The following is a 17,800-nucleotide window of genomic DNA, read 5'->3' as shown; positions in this document are numbered from 1 at the left end:
GATTTCTCTGCCCCGGATAATATATTTTAAGTGGTGCTGCCACCTTCAGGTTAGAGATGAAAATGTTATGTTGCAGCACTAATGTACTTTATGGTATTCAAAATAAAGAAAGAAAGAAAGAAAGAAAGAAAGAAAGAAAGAATAACCCCCCCCCCAGCAGTTAATGTAGGTCTTCCTAGTTTCCCTTTCATGCACAGTGTTTTTTGTGTTGTCTTGGTCAACCATTTTCTCTGTGGCTATTAGATATTTTGTATATATCTGTATAGTCTCTGAATTGTTTGCGCAATAATATTTATGCTGACCCGGATCTGGCTGATTTACGACCGCTAGTGCTCCGTCGACTTCCTTTCTAGCATTGCATACAGCAGCAGAAATTTCCTCCGCTTTGTTTTGATAGATTCGGGTTCAACAACAAGCTTGCACAAATGTAACAAACCATTGTTGTGCACATCAGATTAATTCAAAAGTGAGCACAACTACAGCATACAAACCAAGGTAAGCGATAAGACATGTTGCCTGCGATACACAGTACTGCGAGGTTAAATCCATTAAAAGCAGCGGTTTTTGTTTTTTTAAACGGTAACTTAACCATTGTTATTGATTCGGATAAATGTTATTTATTTGTTAGAAAATGCATTTAACAAATGCATTTCAATACATCAGTAGAAATGCGATTGATTGGTAAACAGATTTACCTTGGAGATGTTTATGGTTTGTTTTTTTGATACATATTACTTAAGAGTAGAAGGGTTTGCTTGTTTTTGGTAAGAGGAACGCTCTCATTTCGGTGGTTAGCCGACATATATTAATAATTAATGTAACTATGTTTACCAAGGCTCGAAGTTATTTGATAGCATTTTGCTACCCAAAAACTCTTAATTTGCTAATATCTTTTTTTTATGCAGTAGCATTTTTATGATGCTTACGCTGCAGTATATGACCGACCCTTAGTGAACACGTATATGGTTACCAGTATTAGTTTTTTTAACACGTACATTATTATTAGTGTCTTTCATAAAACGGGAAACCATTGTTTGTTTGTTTGTTTGTTTGTTTTTTTTTGCCATTGCTTAATAGTGCTTCCCGGTAGATGACTGAGGTTTGTACTGCCCCATGCACGACCGAGGCCCACAATGCAAATCGTATTGGGCAGTTGAATAATACCGTAGCAGAACAACGTGATACAATTAAAGGTATGAAGTTTGTTTATTTTATAGACCAAAAGTTTACTTATAAAAGCACATATGTAGGTAATTATAGTTTTATCAAAATTCAGACTATATATATATATAATATATATATATATATATATATATATATATATATATATATCTCCATATATATATATATCTCCATATATATATATAGCTCTCTCTCTCTCTCTCTCTCTAGCTATATATAATAGCTATAACGTTAGCATGATCCAAGTAACGTCTTCCTACGAATAATACAATCTTGAGGTGCATTAATTTATCTCTTTTCTTTTTATAATAGATTATCACTACCTTGCGTACTTCTGTTTAACTAGTGAAACGTGTGCTTTAACAAAATGGTTTATATACAATGCAGGATTCAACGATAATGTGGCACACGTTATTTTTTTACCGTAGTTACCGAAATCCCAGTTAACAACTGAAGACAGATAAGAGGATAATTTCGTACCACTTAATTTGCACCGATGAAACATAACCTGGTTAACCGTACTGATGGCATATCAAATGCCTAGATGACAGATATGGTTGCATTTTTGTAGAATTTAATGATAAAAAAATACATTTCAATAAGGAATTGCATTAGTTACATTATAGTTGAGCACAAGGTGGTTTCAATAAATACTTTATGATTTAACAACTTCTAGCCCTGATGTTGACAGTCAGCTGTTAAGTATTTAATAGATAACGCTATTCTAGTTTTGACCTACTGTATTCCTAATGTTAAAAAAACCTAACATTACAAATGTATCAAATGTGATTAGGAAGCAAGCGTTAGTTTCGTTTTGTGCACTGTAATAAATGGAAGCGGGCAGAACCAGACTGGCTCTGTAAATCCATTCTTGCAAAAACATGTTATTTTTATTTTTACATCCAATGTTCAGGACAAGGTGCAAGTGCTGTTAAAAGTGCAAATAGGTACAGACGTTTGTCACAAGCGTGACTATCCACAGACTTCTTTATGGAATTAAATGGGTAACCTGTTTTTTAAAGCCTAAGCTTTATTTCCAGGTCTGCCCTGTCAAGATGGTCTCCTACAAACTGTTGACTCCAGAAGATGTATACTTCACTGCCCCTGTCCCTGTCCCTGCTGAAGAAACAGATGAACAGAAACATTCAAGCAGCAGACTTTGCTGCAAAAATAAGAGCAGTTCAACATCCACGGCTTTCATTGCCCTCGCCACCTTTCTGTTTGTGGTGTGCTGCGTGTGGCTCATCGGCACCATATTCTGGCTGAAGAACCCTGGGAGCCAGCTCCCTCACCGACCGCCATCCCCTTCTCCGGCTGCGGAGAACAGGGAGGGAGGAAGCGGGCAGTCCCCAGAGAAATGCAATGCAATTCCAGAAACTCATCGCTTTGACTGTTTCCCAGAGAGGCAGCCAATAGTGACCCACGAACTGTGTGAAGTCAGGGGCTGCTGTTTCATTCAGGCATCTGCTGTGCCATCGCCAGGCAAGGATGGGGTGCCCTGGTGTTTCTACCCTCCCGATTTTCCCAGTTACACCCTGGATAGCTTGAATGACACCGAACTCGGGTACATTGGGAAACTGATAAGGAAGCAAAAGACTTACTACCCCAGAGACATTGAGAGCCTGCAGCTGAGCGTAATGTATGAGACAGACTCCAGATTACATATAAAGGTAAGGAGTTTTTTTTTTTAACCATGGAGAGTCAAACTGATGCATACACTTCATTTCTAAAACACTGCAGGTACCCAGTGTAACTAGGTGGGACAGCAGTCTTACAGCCAAAAGTGAGTTTAAAACCAGCTGGATTTGAAACCAGAATATCCTGGTATCCTGTCTGCAGCTTTCACCACTATTAAGTATAATTGTTAAATAAAATAAGCCCTGATTCGGCAATCAGGCTAATTGTGTTTGCTGTTCTTTCAGATGACAGATGCCACCAGCACTAGGTTTGAAGTCCCCATCTCGGTTCCAAATGCCACAAAGAAGGCAGCTAGTCCAGGTTATTCTGTGGAGTTTTCCAAGGAACCATTTGGTCTAATTGTGAAACGCACATCGACTGGAACTGTGCTGTATGTTATGAGAAATTTGATCTTTTCCTTTAGCATTCATGCGCATGCTTTTTACTTCATCACCTTCCTATTCATTTCAGGTATTTATCTAATCTTTGACTTTGTTTCATGCCTTTCCCAGAATAAACACGACTGTGGCTCCACTGTTCTTTGCTGACCAGTTCTTGCAGATGTCCACCACTCTCTCCTCACAGTATATCTATGGTCTGGGGGAGCACCGGGCTGGATTTCTTCACAGTGTGCAGTGGAACACCCTCACTTTTTGGGCTCGCGACGTGCCACCCACGGTAAAGATGAAATCCTTCTCCCGTCAGATTCAAAGGAATCTATAATTTTTTATTTTATTTTATGTAATTATTAATTAAATGATGTTCAATGTTTAGCTGTAGTTGTTAACTATGCTGTTTTTTTTTCTCTTTTACATTTAATTAATTTAGCTTTGTTCTTACATTTGCTATTCTCCTAAAGGAACTGACTAACCTGTATGGAGTCCATCCCTTTTACCTTGGTCTGGAGCCCGGTGGGTTAGCACATGGGGTTTTCCTCCTGAACAGCAACGCCATGGGTGAGTCATTACTCTGGTGTCATACATCATGGCCATACTTGTCATGGGACTTTAGTCTTGTAAGAATGAAAGAGGAAGGTTTAATCTGTGATAAACATAAATAAATATTACAACATAAAACATGTATAGTAGTAAATCTGAAAATTAGGATCATCATGGTAGAAATGGCATTACAACATTCTTCATAAACGGCTAAAGATGTGGACACCCTTATGTGGCTTCAGAGCTGCAGGTTTTGTGATGAAAGCTTTGTGTTTCTAGATGTCGTGCTCCAGCCTACCCCTGCACTCACCTGGCGCACTATTGGTGGAATCCTGGATATCTACATCTTCATAGGTCCTGACCCCAGCTCTGTGGTCCAGCAGTACACAGAGGTTGTAGGTGAGTTTGAACCTCAATGCCTTGAACAGAAACTACATGCCATTCCTGCCTAATATATTGGATGGGCGTTATATTAACTTAAAGTGGTTTTGTGTAACACAGGATACACCATCTTTAGTACACTATCTGTCATATGTTATTGTTTGAACACAAACTGGCTATCGTATTCCATGAGATACGTCCCCTTTATATCCATGCAAAATGTCTAGCATCTGCTTCTCAGTTCTGCATTCATCAGGCCTGATTGAAAACCGTCATGGCTGCAGTGTGGTCATTTTAAGAATTTGTATATATTGTTTCATATGATTAAAGTGCAATAACTGTCAGATTGTATTTTTAGGTAGACAGCGTCATGTTAAATCCAATAAAAAATATGCTTAATTATTTTATTCACATCTGTTTTGATGTTGTGTATAAAAGACATAATGACAGTGGGCTCATAAACTAACTAGTAAAATAAATAAATAATTGAAACAGTATTTTTTTTACTTTTAAGTCCAATAGAATTGAACTTGCATGACTATAATGCACAGTATGTTTTGTAGGGAATTTCAGCAAGGACTTTCTGTGGCAGGCCCCATAGTAATACAATGCTTTTGCCACCTGATGGAAAGATATTGGCTCATCAAATGAGGAAGAATGTGATCTTGACCCAGATTATATACCTAAAACCAGCAGCTCAGGAGAAATCAAATATACCTTGTATCTGAGAGTAGCAGTAGGGATTCTAACAGTGAAAAAGACATCTCCTTTGATGTCACAGAAAAACGGAATACAGCTAAAAGGGATAGTATTACAAAAATGTGAATAATGCTAATATAAATCGAATAGTTCTTAAATATATGTTTTAAACATATTGTAGGGACTATAAGCATTATATAATTATTATTATTTGTTTATTTAGCAGACGCCTTTATCCAAGGCGACTTACAGAGACTCGGGTGTGCGGCAGAGTCACTTACAATTACGTCTCACCCGAAAGACGGAGCACAAGGAGGTTAAGTGACTTGCTCAGGGTCACACAATGAGTCAGTGGCTGAGCCGGGATTTGAACCAGGGACCTTCTTGTTACAAGCCCTTTTCTTTAACCACTGGACCATACAGCCTAATGTAGAGTAGGGAGGGAGAGACACAGACACAGACACAGACACAAATCCATTTAGAAAGTAATAATAAAAGTAACAAACATTTCAACTTTTTCAATGTTAGTTACTCTGATATTATCCTAATGGTAGTTTACAAAGGTTACATTTAAGTGTTCAAAGTTATAGATGAAGTAGTAATAATTATTCACTTTCACAGGTAGAAAAAATAAACTTTTTAGGCATGATTCAGCAGGGAAAGGTGTGGAATTTTCGGAACCCAATGAAATATCAACACAAATGTTAATTAAATCAAATCTTTCATTGATTTTAAATTGATAATGGGTGTTGTCAGCATGCCTGCAAGTTGATGATTACTGGTCCCTAAGCACCAGGTATCCAAAAGTTGCAAATGCCTTTGTAGAGTTTCAAACTTTTGTCGCAAATTATACATTTTCAATACAACACTGCATCTGAATCTAGCCATGATCGCCTTGTCAAAATTCGACCCGTTCTAAACCATTTTATAAATGATTGTTACAATAAATACAATTGGAAAAAATGTTCCTTATTCTAGTGGCTATGTGACCTTTTAAGGGTTAATGCCGTTTGCCACATATTCTCTGTTTTTCTGCAGTCCATTGAGGGGAATGTTGCTTTACATAGAATACAGGAAGCACAATATTTAAGTTGTGACCGTTGTAAAAGTCACAGTTTTCTTTATCACATTAACAAACAGACTTGGGAATTCACACTTAATGGAAAAGGTTGAGTTAAAGTTTGCTTCTGTTTCAAAGTGAATATAATATTGTGTTTTGCTTTGTGTTGAGGTTTGCCATCAATGCCTCCGTTTTGGGCATTGGGTTTCCACTTGTGTCGCTGGGGATACCAGACAAGTAATGCCACATGGCAGGTAGTGAAAGGCATGAGGAACTATGGCATACCACAGGTAAACAACTGCACTTTATACGTGTGCATTTGCAAGTAGGAAAAACATGGCTGTAAACTTTGTATTTCACACAATTTAAAACGACGTGTATGAATCTCTGCTTCCTACAGAAGAGACCAATATCTTGTGTACTTTGTGGGCATCAAAGGTCTTATAGCACTCTGGATGTCCAGTTTAAGCACCCTGCTTAAATTTGGAAGTAGGTATTGCAGTGTTTCTCTGCAGTATCTGAATCCAAAAACAGCAAGGACGACTATTTTTGGATGTCATTCATGAATGGCAGTGTGCACTATATTCTTCGGTCCAGCACTTTTTCCATTCTGGCTGCTTAGCATATAATTGTCATTATCTGTAACTGAAATAAAAGCAAGACTTGCTTAAGAGGATGCAAGACAACCCAAAAATATTTTAGTGAAGATACAGAACAATAGATGAATCCTTGGTGTTAAAACATATTTGTGCTACTATTTTCTCTCAGCGTACTGCAAATGCTGATACTAGTTTAAGTAACTTTCACATGCCCTCATTTAAAAAAAAACGGTTTTGTGCTGTTCTTGTATTGCAAGAGGAAGGTTTCTTTTTAACCCTCTATATCTATGCTGTTTTTAATACCTTCCTCACACAGTGCTTTATTCCGTTTTCAGGATGCCCAGTGGAACGATATTGATTACATGGATGGCTTTCGGGATTTTACCACGGAGCCTGAGAAGTTTGCTACCCTTCCAGAAATGGTGAAGGACCTGCATGATCATGGACAGCGTTACGTCATGATCCTGGTATTTAGTCTGAATTTTAAAACTGTCTATGGAAGAGGTCTAGAAAAAATGAAATAGACCAGCAAAATCAGGATTTGTTTCTCTGGTACAAGAACATGATGTTTATGGTGACCTTTGATGGTTGAACAGTGATGATTCTGGTAACACTGCTGTGATACCATGTGACTGAAGGTTTTCAGTAGCCTTGCACTGTGTTTTTTAATTATTTGCAGGATCCTGGTATCAGCAGCACTCAGCCTCCTGGCTCGTACTGGCCTTATGATGAGGGCTTGAAACGGGGCATCTTCATCAATGACTCTGATGGGAACACATTAATCGGGAAGGTATGATAGTACTGGTGTGACTGTATAAAGCCCTATGTGTTCACATCTGGGTATATTATCTCACACTGTCCAAGCTTAGTTCAATTCTCTGCTTCAAACGTAGGGTGTCAAAAATGAAGAAACAGTGACACCAACATGTAATTTCTTTGCTTTGGATAAAGTTGTTAATGTGAAATTAAACTTCTCCCTGACCTCTTTGTCTACATATATATATATATACACACACACACACACACACATTTTCAAGTTTCCTGTTTTCTGTGTATTCAGGTTTGGCCAGGATTGACAGCTTTCCCAGATTTCTCAAACCCTGAGACTCACCAGTGGTGGTATGAAAACCTGCAGAAGTTCTATGAAAAAGTCCCATTTGACGGGCTCTGGATTGTAAGTCATGATGACTGATGTTTAAACATTTAATTTCAAATGGCTATGGAGTGATTGAAAACATAATCTCCTCAAACATGAATTACTTTTTGGTAGGAAGTCTGTGACTTGATTGAACATCTTCCTACAAATTATTGTTCAGAGTAATTTCTTGCAAGTTTTATATAATTTAAATTAATCTTCTTAAAACTTGCACTGTGTGCCTCAACTTGTTGAATTAACTAATTTTGATTCTTTAAATATCTTAAGTTCGAGTTTCATTTCTGTAGTTTTCTTTTTAAAAATGTTCTAATTTTTTATTGAAAGCATTGTTTACTCCCTCTCTCTTCTGTATTAGGACATGAATGAACCCTCAAATTTCGAGGATGGATCACTAAAAGGCTGTCCTTCTAACGAACTAGAAAACCCACCTTACACCCCAGGTAACAATAGCGGAATTGTGTGAGTAAATGTTTTCTTGGTTTAAAAACTAGTCTCTAGGAGAGAACGGCAGGACCTGTTACATGAATTAATTTTTATTATTCCTATTAGGGATTCTTGGAAATGTCCTGAGGGCAAAGACAGTATGTGCCTCTGCAGTGCAAAAGACATCAGTCCATTATAACATGCACAGTCTGTATGGATTGATGGAGGCCATGGCATCAGCCAGGTCAGTAACAGTAAAAAATGCCTTGACTGTGAGCATGGGTGAGGTCACATAGAGCAGGAAGTACTTGGGATCTCTCTTGCGTATGTCTACGACCATATCAATAGATTTCAAAGTGTCTTCAATTGACATGCACCTTTTCAGTGGTTTTAATGTATTAGAGTTTGTCTGGAATGGATATGGAATGTTTGTATGTATGTATGTATGTAGAATGTTGCTGTGATTTTGTTTTTCTCTTAAGTATGCTGGCTGGTTTTGTCAATTAATTTTCAATATCTCAAAAACATTTAATGTCATGCAATTTTACCTGAATCATCAGATTGCTTTTCTGCTAAATACTGATACTAACATTTGTCTAATTTGCAGTGCCTTAAGGAGAATGGGGAAGCGTCCCTTTATCATCTCCCGGTCCACCTTTCCCAGTCAGGGTCGCTACTCTGGACACTGGCTGGGAGACAACAGGAGCCAGTGGAAAGACTTGTATGTGTCTATTCCAGGTAAGAACAGCTCTGATTTAAAGCACAACTATTACTATGGATAGAGTATATTGGTAGATCTCATCATCCTCCTCTTCCTTTCTACATACAAATCTGTGACTTTGTTTTCAACTTCTGCTTGCAAATTGAATTAATGACCAGTGGCAGATTTATATAATTTTCAGAGCCCTGATTGAAACTATGAATTTATGGGTCACTAATTATTAAAAGCACCTCTAAAGCACTTGTTTTGTCTAAAATCTCAACTGCTCCTTCTCTTCCTGCCCCAGGTATGTTGAATTTTAACCTGCTGGGGATTCCCCTGGTTGGGGCAGATATCTGTGGATTTGGTGGCAGCACAACAGAGGAGCTGTGTGTCCGCTGGATGCAGCTCGGAGCCTTTTACCCCTTCTCTCGCAATCACAACACCAATAATGAACAGGTATACACTGTGTATCTAACAGGGCACATCAACACAAAACAAATAGCACCAAACCTGTATAAATAAATGATTTGCTTCATCATAGATCACATTATATACAACTCCTCCACAGTTTCTGTCATAGCTCATAGCATTTTGTTTTTCATGCATGTTGTTGGACAGGCTGTTACATACAATAGAGCTAGATATGCTATTCTTAATATGCAAGAAAGCAATATTTGTGTGCACTCTGTGTTGCTGGGCACTGGTATTGCTGATCACACTGTGTTGTATTTCTTTATGAATCCCTGCAGGCTCAGGACCCCACTGACCCCATGTTCAGTCCTCTGGCTCGGACTGCCATGAAGGAGGTGCTGCTGCTACGCTACAGCCTCTTCCCACTCCTCTACACCCTCTTTCACCACGCCCACCTGCAGGGGCACACCGTGGCTAGGCCCCTGCTCTTTGAGTGAGATCCAATTCCGAGTTTGTGCTCATTCACATTTCTCATTTTTATTCTGTTTTGAAAACCACTCATCACGTTATGATGACAAAACTTTCTAGCGACATCCCTTAGCACATGTTTATGCTGCACAAGTTCTGAATCGCTTGGCTAATGGAGGTTAACTTGCACGCATTGCTGAATCTTTGCACAGACATTTAATGAGTGGCTGGGAGTATGTGTGTTGTTTTATTATTATTGTTTTGGAAGTGTCCTGTCCAGGATAATACAACTGCAATGGTTCCAAATCCAAATTAGTATCGTTGAGGTGACTATAAACTGGCAATTGTCTCTTGGAACATGGTTGTCAGCTCTGATCTCTGTTATCATATTTTCAAATGCTGGCATTGTGATATTTTCATACACTCCTGCCAAGGATCAGTTTATTCTAATTTCCTATTCTGCAGTAAATCTTAAGACTCTTGCTGAGTGTGCAGTATTAGTGGCTTTTTGTCTCCAAGATCACATGCTAAGTAGAAACTACTGTCACCATAGAAGGTATATGGAATATACAGCAGTATATATTGTGGGTTGAGTTTTGATATTAGTACTGAGTAAAACAGGGACAAGGGTTAAGGCTATGAGGCAACTGCTGAAGTATCTAGTTGATGGTGACATTTTTATAGCACTTTTCACTAAGCTAATTTGATTATTGTGCCTCAACTCTTTGCAAAGTTGCCTCGTGTTTCAAGGTCTTTAGTTTTACTTCTGCTGACTACCAGGATTGTGATGCATTCCCCTTCCTAGTTTTATTGCTTTTTATTGCTTTCCTTCTTGAAGTGAAAACAGTAATTCATTTCAAAAGGACTGCTATCTTCTGCTTGTTGAAGTCCAGTTAATACAGGGTACCTGTTTCGATTTTAGGTTTCCAGAGGATGTGATGACCTACTCAATTGACAGACAGTTTCTCTGGGGGCGGAGTCTCCTGGTGACCCCGGTACTGGAGCCAGGAGTGAACTCTGTGATTGGCTACTTCCCGAAAGGGTTGTGGTACGACTATTACACAGTAAGAAACCACCTAACCTCCTTAACTACTAGTTTGTTTTAAGCATTCATGTGCAAGGCGTCTATACAGATCAAGTAGCAAAGCTACCTAACCAACTGGATTGTGGATGTTTCAGTTCCAGTACCTACTATTTGTGTGGACTTTGAGCACTGCACTGCTCTCTGGTGTACTGAAGCATGCATTGCAGTCAGAAAAAAAGACTTCCTGTTTAGTATTACCTGGGAATGAACAGTTACACGGACTAAGAGTTTTAGGCCAGTTATAATTAATATTATGATGTGGGTAGTGAACATTATGCTTTGTAACCCACCCCCCCCACCCCCAATTGGAAAACATCAATATCCATTTATTTATTTTTATGAAATGAGTAACACTGTTATGGGGGGGGGGGAGAGAGAGACAGCAACAGATTTGAGAAGTGGCAGGGTGTTTTGGAGTGAAAGTACCAGTTTTAGAGCCTAGTCTACAATATTGATATCTCCAGGTTTGTTTGACCACCACTGATGTGTCACTAAGCAATTCAACTTTCTCTCCTCCACAGGGTACCTCTCTGAAAAGCAGTGGAGAGAAAGTGAAGCTGGAGGCCCCACTGGGCAAGATCAATCTGTATCTCCGAGAGGGAGCTGTCATTCCCACCCAGGTATGCAGAGCATCACTTAACAGCGTTATAAAACAATTAACCCCTTGCTGCTAATGTAAGTCTCAGAGAAACCATTCTGTGAATTTCAGACTCCAAACACTACACTGTGGAGCAGCAATGGAAACCCACTCCACCTTATTGTCACTCTGTCAGAAAAAGGCCTGGCTGAAGGAGACCTCTTCTGGGATGATGGGGAGAGCCTTGACACATATGAAACAAACTCCTACGCTTACATAGTGTTCAATGTCTCTGAGGTAAGGTCACAGTGGGGAGAGTAGAGTTAGAAGCTGCTTGAATAAAATGGTAGTTCTCTTAAATGTGTGTAGTTGTACTGCAGCTTCTCCAGTTGTTTTCCAAGTCATATTTTGTGCCCACTCAGTCTTATCAAATCTGTTTCCAGAGGCTCATTTTGTATTTACAATCTGGCATGTTATATATGTTATGTCTGTTGCTAAAAAACTTTCTCTGGCTTTCACTTTACAGTTTGTTTCCAGTTATTACATCATATTATGACCCAGGCTTGGCAAACCTCTTGGAAGTCACATTTTGTTCAGTAAGAAGAAAGTATTTCAGATGCTGAGGTCATAAGGCTGCCATTTTGTTCTTCAACAAGACTTCCCAGGAGTCCACTACTTTCTAAAAAAAGAGATGATTCGCATGAACCCTGCAGTTAAAATAAATAAATAATAATAAAAAAGCTGTTTCTTTTTGTCTTTCGTTTTCAGAATACCTTCACTTCCACAGTACTTCATGAGAACATTGAGGCCACCTACATCATGGTGGAAACTGTGTCGTTTTTTGGAGTAAAAGACCAGCCGACAAACGTGACTGTGGATTCAAAAGAGACTCAGTTTACTTACTTGAAGAACAAGGTGGGAGCTAACATTTGACGTGAATACTGGTGTTCCTAAACCAAATATGCTTTTTATTTTACTTTGCCATGTTTGAAAGATATCTTGCATTTAATTGGTTGTCATCTAACAAATATTTAATGAAATGTAAAGCTTGCGCCAAAAAAACAGAAATGTAATTAATATATACATATTATTTTTTTTCTGCAGGTTTTAACTGTGAGTAATCTCAGCCTCAACCTCAGTAAAGGCTTTACAATCCACTGGTCGTAAAACTATACCACTTGGGATTTGCTTCTGCTCTGCTGTAGAACAGAAATGTGATACACTGGATGTATGCTACAAAATGTTCTTGTGATGCTGATGTTTTCAATGTTTTGATTAACAATTTTTTGCTTTATGATGTCATAATGTAGCAAGCCATATATATTTTTGTAAAAAGGTTTTAGGAAAAAACACAAGAAGAAAGGTATTTGAAATATTTTTAAAAAGACTTGTCCAGCAATCCAAGTAAGGCTGCACTTGTTAGGAAGAACCTCAAACTTATGAGGGGCAGAAACTTTGCTTATTCATTTTATGTACTGTATATGGCAAGCATCAAATGATTGCATTGTGCCTTAAATGAAACCATCCAGCTTTTGTTCCGTGGTTCTGTTAGCTGCTACCCAATACAAAATTGTATCTTTTCATTTTAAAATTGAAAAACGAATATAAAACATTTTTAGTTGACATTGTTAGGCGAATGGGAATTCTATTCTTTTTTTCTGGGGGGTTAAATGGTTTGTTTACTAAACAGCACATTTTGAGCCATATTGGAATTGCATCATTGAGATTTGTAGGTCCTTTATCTGATCTTGTGGCTGCTGTGGATCTGTCATTGTAAAGGCATGTGCTCTACCTACTTACGGGTATCTAGAAAATGACCTTCATTTAAACTTAATGATTTAAACTTTTAAAATTTAGGTGCATGACTATCTGTAAAATGAAGGAAACTGCAACATTAAGAAATATTTCATGTTTACTTCTGTGTGCTGAACTGCATTTAAAAATGATATTTCAAATGTTACTTGATGTGACCAGAAAGCATTTTGATTTGTAAACCTGTGCAATAAAATAGATGCAATAATTTAAGAAAATGATTTTTCTTTTACATTATTTTTTATTGTTGTCTATTTCCATAGGAAATCTTTGTTTATCTAATGAATCAAAAAGTGCATTGTATTGTATATAAAATACAAAGCAATACCTTAAAAAAAACATCAAACCCTTTTTAAAAATATCTTTATTTTGATATCAAAAATACTAAAAACACCTGTGCCTATAGTACAATCATCTTTCTGTTGCAAGTATATTATATACTACGACAGCCCTACAAAAAGCAGCAGTTTATATATATATATATACGTTACTTTATTAGGTATATTTCATTAGCAATTCTGTATTTGAACTTTGCCTTTCCTTCACTCTTTCAGACTACAAAAAAAGCAACATAGTTTTCAATTAAATATACTTGTACAAAACAAGAGAACATGTTTAGTAAACCCTGCCTCGGCGTGTTTGTTTTTCTTCCGGTTTAAATTGTAGTGCCGTGTGTGACACAGCAGTTCTGTTTCCTTTTCCTTTCGGCACGTTGCGCTTTGTTCCGGTGACTTTGGTTCCGTGGTTAGAAAGAAGTGAGAGCGTAAATATGCGATGTTGCTTGTCTGGGTAATTCATGCATGTGAAGGTAAATGGTTGCCAAATCTTAATAACTTGAATGATATACTGGTTCAATCAAATGTTGTAACGAAACCTATTTAAATTTACAAATACAAAAGCCGTTTAGGTGTGTTAAAATATAACAGTTGTGAATGAATGTAGGACGAGTGCAGCTGTTTAGTTTTGCAAAATATCCAGGTATTATTATTATGTATTGTATTTTTGTTTAAGAAATCGAGTATACATTTGTTGTTTAACTGAAGTAGGCCACGGTAGCATTTTGCGGGATACTTTTTTCAGTTTAAAAAAAAAAAAAAGTTTTGTTATATAGTATTTCCCATCCCAACTTAAGTGCAGAACTGTTATGTTCACTGCATGTTCCGTTCCCTGCACGATCGGACCACGCTACAGTGTTTTTTTTAGCTGAAAGTCAAGAATGTCATAAAGCAAAACTGTACAGAGTACATGTGAAATCAGTGTATCACGACAAATAATATAACAGTTTTACTTGACGCAAGATCCACGTTACATGCAATTGAACAACTACGATGTTACATATATTAATCTGGTTTTAAAATTCCCCAATTTTATTTATGCATATTGAATATGCATACACACACCTCATTTCCATGTTATTTTAACATTTCTAGTTTGAGGGAAATTATTGATTTAAAAACTACTACTACTAATAATAATAATAAAGGATTAACTTTGTTTCTGTTTTTCTCGTAAGGTTGCATTTCGTGCATGGGATAGACTTTAAATTTGTATCACAATGAATCGTCCAAAATCGACTGCAATTCGGCGCCCAAGCAGTGCTGCAAAACCTTCCGGTGAGTAATTGACTGTAGAAATATAAATATAAATTGGCACCCGTTACATACTTTTGGCTGTACAATTTAAAAAATAATGATTAGTAATTGACGTTGATAGAGGAGACAATTAGTAATTGTAAAGTCAGAATTTTGCATGTAGAAAAAAATACATTTGCCAGAATAGTAGACAAGAACAACATTTCCATCAGATTGGAAAAAATGCACTAAGCTCCTTAGCTAGCAAGACACACCTTTGGTGCACAAAGGGGGCCTTATTAGAACATTTTGAGTAGAATATTTGTAGTTTTGACAGAAAAAAGGGGTGCGTACTGATGTCATTGAAGAAATATTTTAAGATGTACATTTGTATTAATTTAACCATAATCTTTTCTATAGGGCATGCTCCACCTGGAGATTTTATAGCACTGGGCTCTAAGAGCCAGGCCAGTGAGCCCAAAGCCCCCGCTGTTCTGCTCAAGCCAGCCTCGACTGGTTTACCAGCTGATCGGAAACGGGAAGTCACATCGGCCCTGCCATCTGCCTCCGGGTTGTCAGGTCTCACCAAACGGCCAAAACTGTCGTCCACACCACCACTGAGTGCCCTGGGGCGGCTGGCCGACATCGCCACAGCCGACAAGCGAGCCATCTCACCTTCTATAAAGGAACCCTCAGTTGTGCCAATTGAAAGTAAGATAGCAATCATACAAACAAGCAACACACTTAATTCACCTCGCTTCCAATTAGTTAAAGAATCTAATACAAAAATCATTAGGATTTTGAGTTTTAAGACACAAGTAAAATAATATGAACCAACTTTGATCCTCTGGGAGCTTTCTCCCGAATTCTGTACTCCCCACCTCCCAGTCTCCAAATAAGTTTGATTGCTGTGCTGTTTTCACAGTCCCTCCTGCGCTGTTGCTGGATGAGATTGAGGCTGCGGAGGGGGAAGGCAACGATGATCAGATTGAGGGTGTGCTTTGCGGGGCTGTGAAGCAGCTGAAAATGAACCGAGCAAAACCAGATATCACCTTGTACCTGAGCCTGATGTTCCTGGCTAAAATCAAACCCAATGTTTTTGCTACAGAAGGTGTCATTGAGGTAAGTGTTTCTAACAAAGTGCTTTGGACCCTTGATGATAGTGCTGTATGTGGTGAAAGCAAAATCTTCTTTTTAATTATTATGTTGTAATTGTAGCACTTTTGTTTCCCCACAGGCTCTTTGTAGCTTGCTACGGCGCGATGCCTCTATCAACTTCAAAGCAAAGGGAAACAACCTTGTCTCTGTGTTGGCTTGCAATCTCCTCATGGCTGCCTACGAGGAGGATGAGAACTGGCCAGAAATATTTGTGAAGGTAAGAAGGAAGAGTGTTTTATTTCTGAAGCCACGGGTATTTTTTTATTCCTCAAAAAGCTTTCACTTGTTTTGTAGAATTACCTGTACATCCGTTAGGAAGTTGTTGTTTTGTTTTGTTTTTTTTGTAAAATGCTACCTATTTAATGTGCAAGAATTAAACATCTTGTGTTTCATGCCCACCCATTTTAGCAGCTGTGATTACTTCCCTTAAGGTGTACATTGAGGACTCCCTGGGAGAGAGGATCTGGGTGGACAGTTCACACTGTAAAAACTTTGTTGACAACATCCAGACAGCCTTTGGCACCAAGATGCCCCCGAAGAGCATGCTGTTGCAGATAGATACAGGGCGTTCCAGTGGCGAACTCAGTGCAGGTACATTGTAGGGGGTGGGGTGTGGTGGGTAGGGGGGCCATTGAGGAGAAATCCATCTACATTTAAAGTGTAACTTACTACCATTTCTGAATTAATTTGTAATCCTAGTTGATCGCAAATTTGGCATACAAGTAATCCTTCACAAATCCATTGTGTACTGCATATGTTTGATTCCAGATAGAAATAAATGAAGAGATTTGATGGTGTAAATGCAGTACCATGGTACATGCCGGTCATAAACAGCCTGTGCTGCTTTGTTTAGGCAGCAGTCCCCACCCTTCCACTCCCGATGAGGATGATAATCAAGCAGAGCTCCTGGTAGCAGAGGAGAAGCTGAGTCCTGAGGATGAGGGACAGGTCATGCCCAGGTAAACTGCAGTCACATGTGCTTTATTGCTGCACAGAACTGACTACAGGTCATGCACACTGTTCAATCTCATGTTGCAGATATGAAGAGTTGGCTGAGAGTGTGGAGGACTACGTTCTGGATGTCTTGCGGGACCAGTTGAACCGCCGGCAGCCCATGGACAACGTATCCCGGAATCTACTGCGGCTACTGACAGCCACTTGTGGCTTCAAGGATGTTCGTCAAATGACTGTGCAGCGACTGGAGATGTGGCTTCAGAACCCAAAGGTGAGAGGTTCAGAAGGGCTGTGATTACATTTGACAGTATGCTCTTTTAAAAAAGCCAGATAAAAGTGCAATTGAGCACACTTTGCCCAGGTATGTACTGTATGCTCAGATTTATTGTGAACTGTTTAGATCATTGATTTGGCCTGTTAATAATAAAGTCTTTGTAATGAGAGTGAATTCTATTCCTGTCTGTAGCTGACCCGTCCAGCCCAGGATCTGCTCATGTCTCTCTGTATGAACTGCAACACTCACGGTGCTGAGGACATGGAGGTTGCTTCCAGTCTCATTAAAATCCGCCTGAAACCCAAAGTCTTGCTCAACCACTACATGCTCTGCATCAGGTAAGTAAATGGAATCTGGCAGTGAGCTATGCATGCAAGTATGCTGTGTGTAGCGTGTCTTTACAGAGGGGTAATATTGTTTTTTGTGCTGTAACTTCCTACAGAGAGCTGCTGAATGCACACCGAGATAACCTGGGTACGATGGTGAAGTTTTTGATTTTTAATGAGCTGTCAAATGCCAGAAATCCAAATAACATGCAGGTCCTCTATACCGTTCTGCAGCACAGTCCTGAGCAAGCTCCGAAGGTGAGTGTGTAACATACTGTATACAGTTTAACTTAAGAATGTTTGTTTTGTTTTATGATTGTAGTTAATTCTAATATAATAGACCAAGT

General features: G+C 38.6%; 2 protein-coding genes across 5 annotated transcripts in view; both read left to right on the top strand.

The window, feature by feature from the left end:
- The first annotated feature begins 226 nt into the window (after positions 1-226).
- On the top strand, positions 227-13,388 carry gaa2 (alpha glucosidase 2). Of its 4 annotated transcripts, none has more exons than XM_034052709.3 (21): positions 230-495; positions 1,078-1,193; positions 2,223-2,852; positions 3,105-3,250; positions 3,372-3,537; positions 3,719-3,815; positions 4,077-4,196; positions 6,109-6,227; positions 6,872-7,003; positions 7,216-7,326; positions 7,597-7,710; positions 8,048-8,132; positions 8,242-8,359; positions 8,723-8,853; positions 9,123-9,274; positions 9,568-9,722; positions 10,620-10,761; positions 11,303-11,401; positions 11,491-11,655; positions 12,127-12,273; positions 12,463-13,388. In XM_034052709.3, the coding sequence occupies exons 3-21, from the start codon at positions 2,238-2,240 to the stop codon at positions 12,523-12,525; spliced, it is 2,877 nt and encodes a 958-aa protein (XP_033908600.2). In that variant the 5' UTR covers positions 230-495; positions 1,078-1,193; positions 2,223-2,237; the 3' UTR covers positions 12,526-13,388. The 4 variants fall into 4 exon arrangements, with proteins under 4 accessions (XP_033908602.2, XP_058851933.1, XP_033908600.2 ...); XM_058995949.1 differs by lacking the exon at positions 230-495 and adding an exon at positions 522-579; XM_034052711.3 differs by lacking the exon at positions 12,463-13,388 and having other exon boundaries at positions 227-495; positions 11,468-11,655; positions 12,127-12,264.
- Positions 13,389-13,866: 478 nt separating this feature from the next.
- The window catches only part of LOC117431821 (integrator complex subunit 1-like), a 26,511-nt gene continuing 22,577 nt past the window's right edge, over positions 13,867-17,800 (top strand). The window contains exons 1-10 of the mRNA XM_058995948.1: positions 13,867-13,978; positions 14,684-14,783; positions 15,162-15,452; positions 15,667-15,863; positions 15,979-16,116; positions 16,331-16,490; positions 16,753-16,858; positions 16,938-17,124; positions 17,320-17,465; positions 17,570-17,711. Coding sequence (XP_058851931.1) covers positions 14,726-14,783; positions 15,162-15,452; positions 15,667-15,863; positions 15,979-16,116; positions 16,331-16,490; positions 16,753-16,858; positions 16,938-17,124; positions 17,320-17,465; positions 17,570-17,711 — 1,425 coding nt within the window. The 5' untranslated portion in view covers positions 13,867-13,978; positions 14,684-14,725. The remainder of the gene's footprint in view (positions 13,979-14,683; positions 14,784-15,161; positions 15,453-15,666; positions 15,864-15,978; positions 16,117-16,330; positions 16,491-16,752; positions 16,859-16,937; positions 17,125-17,319; positions 17,466-17,569; positions 17,712-17,800) is intronic.

This window comes from Acipenser ruthenus, chromosome 22, assembly GCF_902713425.1.
Source record: "Acipenser ruthenus chromosome 22, fAciRut3.2 maternal haplotype, whole genome shotgun sequence".
In the NCBI taxonomy this organism is placed as follows: domain Eukaryota; kingdom Metazoa; phylum Chordata; class Actinopteri; order Acipenseriformes; family Acipenseridae; genus Acipenser; species Acipenser ruthenus.
This window is presented reverse-complemented; position numbering and strand designations above follow the sequence as displayed.

Bases quoted from the DNA above. Each gene is read 5' to 3' on its own strand.
- gaa2 (XM_058995950.1), top strand. From the start codon at position 2,238: ATGGTCTCCTACAAACTGTTGACTCCAGAAGATGTATACTTCACTGCC. The intron at 3,538-3,718 runs GTAAAGATGAAA...ATTCTCCTAAAG, and splicing joins CTCGCGACGTGCCACCCACG to GAACTGACTAACCTGTATGG. The intron at 9,723-10,619 runs GTGAGATCCAAT...TTTCGATTTTAG, and splicing joins GCTAGGCCCCTGCTCTTTGA to GTTTCCAGAGGATGTGATGA.